General features: G+C 37.9%; 1 protein-coding gene and 1 long non-coding RNA gene across 2 annotated transcripts; both read right to left on the bottom strand.

Moving 5' to 3' along the window:
* Positions 1-3,464: 3,464 nt before the first annotated feature.
* LOC123322572 lies at positions 3,465-4,899 on the bottom strand. Its single transcript, XM_044910516.1, has 2 exons — positions 4,693-4,899; positions 3,465-3,718 (listed from the first exon to the last, which is right to left on the bottom strand). Exons 1-2 carry the CDS (start codon positions 4,890-4,892, stop codon positions 3,547-3,549), a joined length of 372 nt encoding a protein of 123 aa, XP_044766451.1. The 5' UTR covers positions 4,893-4,899; the 3' UTR covers positions 3,465-3,546.
* A 5,712-nt stretch (positions 4,900-10,611) lies between these two features.
* Positions 10,612-11,529, bottom strand: LOC123318548. The gene is made up of 2 exons (XR_006538321.1): positions 11,409-11,529; positions 10,612-11,344 (listed from the first exon to the last, which is right to left on the bottom strand). It is a non-coding gene; the product is annotated as an uncharacterized LOC123318548 (long non-coding RNA).
* Positions 11,530-12,090: the final 561 nt, after the last annotated feature.

Consider the following 12,090-nt stretch of genomic DNA (forward strand, 5'->3'; position numbering starts at 1 on the left):
AAAGAGACAATAATTCATTCGAAAAGTCGAAAGAATCTTTCTACCGGTCACTCACATTGTCAGATGGAGAAAATGGAAAGTTACCACCAAAGGAAGCCATTGAACAATTCTGGACCGAACAATTATCAACGAAACCTCAGTTCAATGGAGCTACCGAATGGATTGAAGATGAAAAATCTGAAGCTACAAAATATGAGCCGATGCAGCATGACATGATCACAATCGAAGAAGTAAAATCAGCTATCAGAGGACTGCACAACTGGAAAGCACCTGGGCCTGATGGATTACAGAACTTCTGGATCAAGAAACTTTGGATCATGCATGACAAATTGACCTCCGCAATAAATGATGTCATTGAAAATCCTGAAAGAATGCCAGTATTCCTTACACATGGCACAACATACCTGTTACCTAAAGACCAAAGGAATACAGAAGACCCATCCAAGTACCGACCGATCACATGTCTTCCAACGATGTACAAATTAATCACATCGTGCATATCAAACCGAATTCACAACCATTGCGAAAGAAATAACATCATCGCCATGCAACAGAAAGGATGCACCAAAGACAGCCGAGGGTGCAAAGAACAACTAATAATAGATTCAGTTATCTGCAATCAAGCGTTCTCCAAGCGAAGGAATCTTTACGCTGCGTACATAGACTACAAAAAAGCATTCGATTCTATACCTCACGAATGGCTCTTGACGATCTTGAAGATTTACAAGGTGGATCCCAATATTGTTAAGTTCCTGAAAAACGCCATGTCAACCTGGCGTACTAGTCTTCAAATGAAAGCAGCAGATTGCTCCATTACAACAGGACCTATTCCAATAAGACGCGGAATTTTCCAAGGAGACTCGCTGAGCCCTCTGTGGTTCTGCATGGCCCTGAATCCCTTGTCTCATAGATTGAATTCTACGGACTACGGATTTTCCATCAAGAGCGGCAGTAGAACTATGATGAAACTGAATCATCTCCTTTACATGGACGATTTGAAACTCTTCGCATCTACCAAAAAACAAATGCAACTGATGCTGAAAATGGTGGAAGGATTCTCGGAAGACATCAAAATGAAGTTTGGACTAGAAAAATGTCGACTGCTAAACATATCGAGAGGGAGAATAGAAGATGGTACGTTCAAACTCAAGGAAGGTGCAGAAATTGAAGCATTAAAGGAAGGAGACACATACAAGTATCTAGGCATAAAACAGGCAAGAAAAATCAATCAGACCCAGATGAAGAAAGAATTAACGGAGGAGTTCACCCGAAGATTGAGGAGGATAATGAGAACTGGTCTTAACAGCAAGAATCTGATAAAAGCGATCAACACCTACGCTTGCTCGGCGCTGAGCTATTCATTTGGTATTATCTCTTGGACGACCACCGATTTAGCAGCTTTACAGAGGAAAATAAGGACGATGCTGACTAAACACAATAAACATCACCCCAAAAGCTCAATAGAACGGACAGAGCTGCCACGACATCTTGGGGGTAGAGGAATTGTTGATTTGTCCAACCGTATGTCCCAGGAAATTGAAGGACTTCGAAACTATTTCTTGGGCAAGGCAGCTTCGTCAGAACTCCATCGAGTAGTTTGTGTTGCTGATACTTCTACACCGTTAAAGCTACACCAGGATCACTTGGAAACCGTCGAACACTCTGCAGAAAGTAAAATGCAGAAACTGATTGGCAAGCCTTTGCATGGGAGGCACCAGAATGAGGTCAACCATGATTACGTCGACATATCTGCGTCGAACTACTGGTTGACTTCCGGAAGGTTGTTTCCTGAGACAGAGGGCTTCATGCTCGCCATCCAGGATCAGGTGATCCCAACAAGAAATTACATGAGATACATCGCCAAGGATGCCTCAGTAGCGGACGATAGCTGTCGTTATGGCTGTGCGACACATGAAACTATCCAGCACATCACCGGGGGATGTCAGAAGTTCGCGGGCACGGAGTACAAAAATAGACATGATGCTGTTGCCAAGATTCTTCACCAAGAATTGGCACTAAAACACCAACTTCTAACTTCGAAAAGGGTTCCTTATTACAATTACCATCCAGATGCTGTGCTGGAAAACGAACATCACAAGCTCTACTGGGATCGCACTGTTCTCACAGACCGGAAAATAACCCACAATAGACCAGACCTCATATTGCTCAATAAGGATGAGGACACAGCACTATTCATCGACGTGGCAATTCCAAATAATAACAATCTTCTAGATAGACACACTGAAAAAATTTCAAAATACAGAGATCTAGAGGAACAAACCAGAAGACAGTGGGAGCTGAAAGATATAAAGACCATCCCTATTGTCATTTCATCTACAGGCCTGATACCGAAGAAACTACTAGAGAACTTGAGAAAACTTCAGTTGGACGAAAATATTTATAAAGTCATGCAGAAGGCGGTACTGCTCGGAACGGTGAGAACTGTACGCAAGTACATGGGGAATGCAGAGGAACACCGTCTGCTCCGACAGGAAGTGCGGGTGGAGCAGGAATCCAACCTACAGCAGGGAGCCGAGGATCGACCCGAACCCGACCACCACCACGAGCCCGAAAACCTGGAAAGGGCTCCAACAGAGCTTAATCCTTTTGATGTCTGAGATATCTGGGATAAGTGAATTTTCCTCTGGAGAGGAGTGTGAAAGCCGCAAGGCTAAAGTCATAACACACACATGAAACTATCCAGCACATCACCGGGGGATGTCAGAAGTTCGCGGGCACGGAGTACAAAAATAGACATGATGCTGTTGCCAAGATTCTTCACCAAGAATTGGCACTAAAACACCAACTTCTAACTTCGAAAAAGGTTCCTTATTACAATTACCATCCGGATGCTGTGCTGGAAAACGAACATCACAAGCTCTACTGGGATCGCACGGTTCTCACAGACCGAAAAATAACCCACAATAGACCAGACCTCATATTGCTCAATAAGGATGAGGACAGAGCACTATTCATCGACGTGGCAATTCCAAATAATTACAATCTTCTAGATAGGCACACTGAAAAAATTTCAAAATACAGAGATCTCGAGGAACAGACCAGAAGACAGTGGAAGCTGAAAGATATCAAGACCATCCCTATTGTCATTTCATCTACAGGCCTGATACCGAAGAAACTACTAGAGAACTTAAGGAAACTTCAGTTGGACGAAAATATCTTTAGAGTCATGCAGAAGGCGGTACTGCTCGGAACGGCGAGAACTGTACGCAAGTACATGGGGAATGCAGAGGAACACCGTCTGCTCCGACAGGAAGTGCGGGTGGAGCAGGAATCCAACCTACAGCAGGGAGGCGAGGAGCGACCCGGACCCGACCACCACCACGAGCCCGACAACCTGGAAAGGGCTCCAACAGAGCTTAATCCTTTTGATATCTGAGATATCTGGGATAAGTGAATTTTCCTCTGGAGAGGAGTGTGAAAGCTGCAAGGCTAAAGTCATAATAATAATAATAAGCTTTATTTCAAATTAAGTAGCAACATAATAATACATTACTTCTTGAAATGAAATAGTGTCAAGGTATGTAATTAACAGTTTGAGGTATCTCCCATCTCATACATCAGAAATTCATCAACAGTATAGGGTTCTATTTGTACCAACAGTTTGAAGATTTGTTTTTTGAAAATTTTAAGTGCTGTTGTTTCTCTTATGTGATCTGTAACCTTGTTGTAATATTTAATGCAACTGTATTCTGGTCCCTTTTCGGTAAGATGTCTAAAACACTGGTGTGTGCACTTGTCACTTTTTGCATGCATCAACATTTCAGAAAATCGGGGATATGGGATCAGTTTCGTGGCGGCGCCACCATGTCATTTGCTTCGGTCTATCCTTGTTCTACCAAAGGAAGTCCAATGATACTCTCTCGTTTTGTTTTGTTGTGCGTTGATATCGAACATCGATCAACGAATTCAAAATATGAACTGGCCCATTTTGTCAGCTGTTAAGGAATATTTGTAACTTATAGTTTGATTTTCGTTGCAAAAATAAACCTGTCGATATTTCAACACTGTTGAATAAGGGTTCGAAGGAGTATTTACTATTCTTCTTCAAGATAATTTCCGTTTCACAAATTGAATTAATGAGGGGGTTCAATATGATTTTAATAAAACACGGTTGATTGGTCAAATGTCCAATATATTCAGTTGACGGAAAGGGAATTTTCACTATATCTACTCATTAAGAATACTTGAAGGACAGACTAGAATAGATTTATGTTTCTGTTTCTCAATACATGCCCACAATTTACATTACGTATTTTCAATACAGTTTCTTTGAAATACTGCTGAAGTTGCCATAAAACTTAGCTATATCCGTCCCGAATGTTCGTTCATCTGATTTGGTTCTGCCTCAAATTCCAACAACACCGAATTATTAACTGTAGTTCTTGATTGTCCATACAGAAAACTGAAGTTACTGAACTACATGTTGAATGAATGTTCTACACTCCTTTCTCGAAACTAATACATTTTCACACACCAATAATCGCTTTTAAATACAGCATATTCGTAAGTCGTTGTAAAGTATTCAAATTATTTTCAAATATCAATTGACAATGCTCTGTCAAATTCTGAACAGCGCTACCTACAGTGGGAAAAACGAAACTGATCCCATATCCCCACGAAATTAAAAACAAAATCGAATCAGTGAATACACCAGAGTTTTAGACATCTTACTTTTCGGTCAGTGTTAGTCTATGTTTTGGATATTTCAACTTTGTTGTTCTAGTGTTGTACGTTGTTACCGATTTAGTTTGGAAGTAATGTTTATTTTTGAATACAAAAATAAGGCACTCCTGTATATGAATTGCAATTGCAGTCAGCAAGTTATTTTGTCTGAATATTCCTCTACACGATTCTCTGCTGGTCATTTGCATAATCGTCCGAATAGGTCTTTTCTGTATCATCAGAACACGACCCATGGTGCTTGCACTTCCATAGAATAAAATGCCATATCTTAGCCTGGATTCAAATTAATGTCGCCTGATAAATCATTTTCATGGATGATAGGTCCAAGTAATTTCTTAAGACTCCTAGTGAGTAGCAGATGGAAGTAAGTTTCGTACATAGAATTGAATATATGTTCTCTCCAGTTTAAATTTTCATCTATCACGAGACCTAGAAAGCGTCCAGTGTTTTGTAGAGTAACTTTGTTGTTATCGAGTTGGATGTGAGATAGTGTCTGTGAAGACTGAGCAGTCTTTAAAAGAATGGCACAAGTTTTTTCTACATTCATACATAGCCTGTTGGATTGGAACCATTGCATAGTTTGTTCTAGAGCGTTTTTCACTAGGTCTAAAATTTCGGGGATGGTATTTGCACTCAAGGTTAAATTGAAATCATCAGCATAATTTATCATATGTTGCTGTATTCTGTTGGATAGGTCATTGATGAAGATGATAAAGAGTATAGGACCCAAAATAATACAAAGCACCTTTTCAAGAAAATTTATTACAACTAAATTACATGAACATCAGAGACAAGAGAGACTCTATGATGAACATTATAATATATACAACGCATAGAAATACTCTGGAAATACCATTGAACTCTATGGGAACCTCTATGGGTTCCCATAGAGTTCAATGGGAAATACCAACGTGTCCCAAAATTCAATGATAAGCCGGCGCCGTAGGGTAGACATGGTCATAACTACTCCAGGAAAAAATAGGAAAAAAAATCCAGCTCAATTTTTTATGTGAAATGTGAATGTGTGTGAAATGTGTGGTTTCATAAGCTAATTCCACTATAGCTGCAATTCTCCTCTTGCTCCTAATTTTGATAAATAGATATTGATATTGATTACTTGAAGGTCACACTACAAATTATAAGATATGGCAAACCCCAATAAATTCAAACAAAGCATCAGAAAATCCAAATATTAATTGGGAACAGGAACCCAGAAAAACTGACTGGGAATAAAATCATCATATATTTGGTTATTTATTTATTTATTTATTCTTGAAAATTACAACACTCAAGCTAGCAGCCCCTCCCAATTTCGGTAGAATCTTGGTTATTGTTTTCTTGAGGTCCTGGGAACTGCAGATTCTAGGATGATCCAATCCCCAAGAAAACTTCCAGATCTTCACATTTCAACGATATACTATTGACGTAACACTCAAGTTTTTATAAATTTCCTGCTTGTTCCTGGAGCATCAAGAGTCTTGTGTATCCAATAATCCCAGAACTGTCTCTGGTAATATAATGTAAACAGGCTCTGTATCGTATATGAATATTCATCCATGAAACGGAGTTCTAATAGGAATATAAAATTTCTCTGCAAGATTGCAAGAAGATTCTTACGACTTTTTCTTGTAAACTCTGTTTCTGCATCAATAAAATATAAAAGAGAGATAATAGAGAGTTGAAGTGCGCACAGAACGTTAGCCTGAACGTAAACGTTAACGTGACAAATAACGTCAGATATAACGTTTACGTGTTGTGATGAAATTTGAGTTGAAGCTGCCATCATGAAACGTCAGACGTTAAACATAACCTATCAATTTGATTTTGCTTCAGAGATATCTCTGTTTTGCTTTCGTTTAGCGTGAACTCTCTTTTATCTAATATTGAGCTTCGACAGCTAGAATAACATTTGGAAAATTGATGTTCTAATGATATGCATAATAAAGAGAATTTTCAACTTGAAAGTATTTTATTATCAATGAAATGTTTAAGTGTTAGAGAAAAGAGAATCGCAGTTGAGTTTCAGCCATTTCCTTACTGAATGTAATCTGATAACGAAGTTTCATAACTAAATCCTTTTGATAACTTTAAAATCAATGCTGATTTCCTATAACTTTCATTCATTATGAGAAAATACATGGGAAATATAAACAATGATTGTTTGAGATTATTGAGAATTGCATTCAACAGTCAAAATTCGGCCATTAGCAAGTCATCGGTGCTACTCGTTTAACGTTCGGTTAACGTACGTCGATGTTTAAGGTATACGTGGGAGACCGCTAGTTTACGTAGGCCGTAAAGCTGACGCTAACGTTAACGTTAAAAACTGACGAATGAGCATGCGTAGATGTCAATTATAACGTTAACGTTTACGTTCATGGCAGCACTTCAACTCTCTAATATAGAAGAAGCGTATAACGCCGACGTACGCTAATAACGTTATGCGGTAATGGAATAACGTCTTGCGCTATCTGGCTCAGATTTTAGTCGTATGGAAGATACGAATTTACGTTATTAGAGAGTTGAAGTGCAGCCATGAACGTAAACGTTAACGTTATAATTGACATCTACGCATGCTCATTCGTCCGTTTTTAACGTTAACGTTAGCGTCAGCTTTACGGCCTACGTAAACTAGCGGTCTCCCACGTATACCTTAAACATCGACGTACGTTAACCGAACGTTAAACGAGTAGCACCGATGACTTGCGAATGGCCGAATTTTGATTGTTAAATGCAATTCTCGATAACCTCAAACAGTCATTGTTTATATTTCCCATGTATTTTCTCATAATTAATGAAAGTTATAGGAAATCAGCATTGATTTTAAAGTTATCAAAAGGATTTAGTTATGAAACTTCGTTATCAGATTACATTCAGTAAGGAAATGGCTGAAACTCATCTGCGATTCTCATGTCTCTAACACTTAAACATTTCATTGATAATAAAATACTTTCAAGTTGAAAATTCTCTTTATTATGCATATGATCATTAGAACACCAATATTCCAAATATTATTCCAGCAGTCGAGGCTCAATATTAGATAAAAGAGAGTTCCAGCAAAACGAAATCAAATTCCAAATTGATAGGTTATGTTTAACGTCTGACGTTTCATGATGGCAGCACTTCAACTCAAATTTCATTACAACACGTTAACGTTATATTTGACGTTATTTGCCACGTTAACGTCAAATATAACGTTTACGTGTTGTAATGAAGTGTTGAAGTGCTGCCATCATGAAACGTCAGACGTTAAACATAACCCTTCAATTTGGATTTTGATTTCATTTTGCTGGAACTCTCTTTTATCTAATATCTAATATTGAGCCTCGACAGCTGGAATAATATTTGAAATATTGATGTTCTAATGATTATATGAATAACAAAGAGAATTTTCAACTTGGAAGTATTTTATTATCAATGAAATGTTTAAGTGTTAGAGACATGAGAATCGCAGTGGAGTTTCAGCCATTTCCTTACTGAATGTATTCTGATAACGAAGTTTCAAAACTTAATCCTTTTGATAACTATAAAATCAATGCTGATTTCCTATAACTTTCATTCATTATGAGAAAATACATGAGAAATGTAAACAATGACTGTTATGGAAAATTGCATTCAACAGCCAAATTCGGCCATTCGCAAGTCATCGGTGCTACTCGTTTAACCTTCGGTTAACGTACCTCGATGTTTAAGGTCTACGTGGGAGACCGCTAGTTTACGTAGGCCGTAAAGCTGACGCTAACGTTAACGTTAAAAACTGACGAATGAGCATGCGTAGATGTCAATTATAACGTTAACGTTTACGTTCATGGCTGCACTTCAACTCTCTAATACATGGACAGGCCTTCACGTGGTTTTCCCGTTCACCGCATCGAGGAATACCCACGAGAGAGAGGGGGGTGGTAGAAAAGAGAGATATCAATGCTGATTTCCTATAACTCTTCATTAATTATGGGAAAATACATGGGAAGTGTAAACAATGACCGTTTGAGGTTATTGAGAATTGCATTCAACAGTCAATATTAGGCCATTCGCAAGACATCGGTGCTACTCGTTTAACGTTCGGTTAACGTACGTTGATGTTTAACCCTAATAGCACAAAGTAGTCCTATGGACATCCATAGGACGTCCTCTTCGGACATTACGGACATCCATGGGACGTCCATTTCTGGTACAATGGACGTTCTATGGACATCCGAGGGACGTACAAATGTCACAACTTTGAACAGAATTCGGACGTCCATCGCGGACGTCCAATGGATATCCCGTTGGGACCATCATTAGCAATCTCAACGGTACAAAAATTTACCACGACGTTGGCTATCCTATCTATTAGAATTTTATGTCCTAGACATTGGGTGTCTTACACTCAGACGCAGATATTATTTTTTCTGTGTTGTTCTCAATTTCATCCATACTTACTAGAAAGTTTATACACTTGGCCCGGATTCGAACTCGCGAGTACGTGGGGACACCGCATTACTGAGTCTTCGGTGCAACCGTCCTAGCTACCGAGACCATACGATATACCTACTTGTAGGAACATATTCATTATATTGTTAACTGATTTATGGAATAGTAGTCGATTAATACAGAAATACCATATAATAAAAACTGAAGTCTTGAAACTCAAATATAGATTATTTTATAATAGTAATTACTCAAGTATTTAGTCTTCGTTCATCATAACGTTATACATAATATAATATTCATAAGATATTCATATACTACAAAGCGGAAAAATGGAATTTAGTGAAAAATAATATTAAATTTTGGTGTTCATTGATATACATGTATGTATTATTTGGTCCATATTACGGACTCCTAGTGAATATCCGGTATGGACATTCAAAAGATGTCCCTACCGGATATCCACTAGGTGTCCGTGATGGACGTTATAAGGACCATGTAACATATACATGTTATTTGGTCCATATTACGTCCCTTACGGACTCCTAGTGAATATCCGGTATGGACATTCAAAAGATGTCCCTACCGGATATCCAATAGGTGTCCGTCATGGACCTTATACGGACCATGTAATATATACATGTTATTCAGTCCATATTACGTCCATTACGGACTCCTAGTGAATATCCGGTATGGACATTCAAAAGATGTCCCTACCGGATATCCAATAGGTGTCCGTCATGGACGTTATACGGACCATGTAATATATACATGTTATTTAGTCCATATTACGTCCATTACGGACTCCTAGTGAATATCCGGTATGGACATTCAAAAGATGTCCCTACCGGATATCCACTAGGTGTCCGTGATGGACGTTATACGGACCATGTAATATATATATATATATATATATATATATATATATATATATATATATATATATATATATATATATATATATATATATATATATATATATATATATATATATATATATATATATATATATATATATATATATATATATATATATATATATATATATATATATATATATATGAAAAGTTATATGGTCCGTACTATGTTCATCTCGGACAACTAATGGATATCCAGTAAGGACATATATTTGACATTGCATGTATCAAGTCGGTCAGGGACCATTTTGGGACTACATGATACGGACATGTGTCATATGGTCCGTATTATGTCCATCACGGGCATCCAATGGATATCCGATACGGACATTGTACATAAATTGGACTAACAATGGATATCCATCTTGGACGTCCTAAAACTGTCCGGAAACGGACGTCCAAAGGACATACAAATCAAGTACATGGACGTTCCGACGTTAAATGGACATGAATTGGACGTCCCAAGGACGTTGTGTGCTATTAGGGAAGGTATACGTGGGAGACCGCTAGTTTACGTAGGTCGTAAAGCTGACGCTAACGTTAACGTTAAAAACTGACGAAGGAGCATGCGTAGATGTCAATTATAGGCGAATCCAACTACCGATGAGGGCGCTGCGACTTGTCAACAAACATGGCGGAAAATGAGTAATCATCGTGAAAACTCTATTGTGAAAGCAATGTTATCGAAGATTTTATTCGAATATAGAGATATTTGTGAAGGTAGTGAATAATTATGGGATCATTGATTGTGCTCGGGTTCCTCCAGAACTTTCCTGAACATGTTGGTGTCGTTTGATGAATATTTTACAAGAACTTATAACCAGCAGATTTCATTCTATCATCACACTCACATGAATTATGTAATTTGTGGAAATAAATTAATGTAATTATTTGAGATAATTTATTTGGATGAAAACATATTATGCAGTTCGAAATGCCAACACAGAAATTATTTTCCAGCAATTACAACCAACTCAACGAGACTGCCTGAAAATTAATTCTACAGTTGTAATTTCATTAACGAAATTTGAAATTCTTGTCGAACGGTTTAATTATTGATCACTTTCAACTGCTTGCAAAATTCCAAGTCAAATCACTACTTTTCATTCAAAATGTTCCCAACGTATCATCTCTTGAAGATTGCAAGTCCAGTAATGCATGTACAACTTCAGTTATGTCAGAAATTTAATCTCATATACTTTCTTCTGCTCAGGTTTCTCGGCACTATTGAAATCATGGAAATGAAAATTCGCATTGCCTTTCTTAATCGTCCAACACTAGAAAATTCATCTAGAACAAAGATATCTCCTAACCTAAAATTATAGTGAAAATTGGTAAATAGTTTCCCAACTGAATGACACTGATATAAATACTCACTAAATTATTTTAATACCTATTTTTCTAATCAGACATCCAAAAAGTTTTGTGAATATAGTTCACTGGTAACCGAATATGTTATGAAAATATCTAACCCAAAGAAGTAAAACTCAAGTTATTAGAGAGTTGAAGTGCCGCCATGAACGTAAACGTTAACGTTATAATTGACATCTACGCAAGCTCATTCGTCCGTTTTTAACGTTAACGTTAGCGTCAGCTTTACGGCCTACGTAAACTAGCGGTCTCCCACGTATACCATCATCATCGACGTACGTTAACCGAACGTTAAACGAATAGCACCGATGACTTGCGAATGGCCGAATTTTGATTGTTAAATGCAATTCTCGATAACCTCAAACTGTCATTGTTTACATTTCCTGTGTATTTTCTCATAATGAACGAAAATTCTAGGAAATCAGCAGTGATTTGAAAGTTATCAAAAGGATTAAGTTAAATTACTGTGTTATCAGATTACATTCAGTACATAAGGAAATGGCTGAAACTACATTAGGCGCTTTCTTTTTGGTGCTTCATGCACCGGTACAGCTCCGGGCTTCTCGCCCCTGAGCTGTTCCCAAATAAAACGGTTATTAGTGCGCCAACTGCGCGCAGCGAGTTGGATGATCAGCTGTTGAGCAAAATGACAAGAGACAAGTCCGGATTCGCGGTTCTTTGTTATAAG

Source organism: Coccinella septempunctata, chromosome 1 (assembly GCF_907165205.1).
Source record: "Coccinella septempunctata chromosome 1, icCocSept1.1, whole genome shotgun sequence".
In the NCBI taxonomy this organism is placed as follows: Eukaryota; Metazoa; Arthropoda; class Insecta; order Coleoptera; family Coccinellidae; genus Coccinella; species Coccinella septempunctata.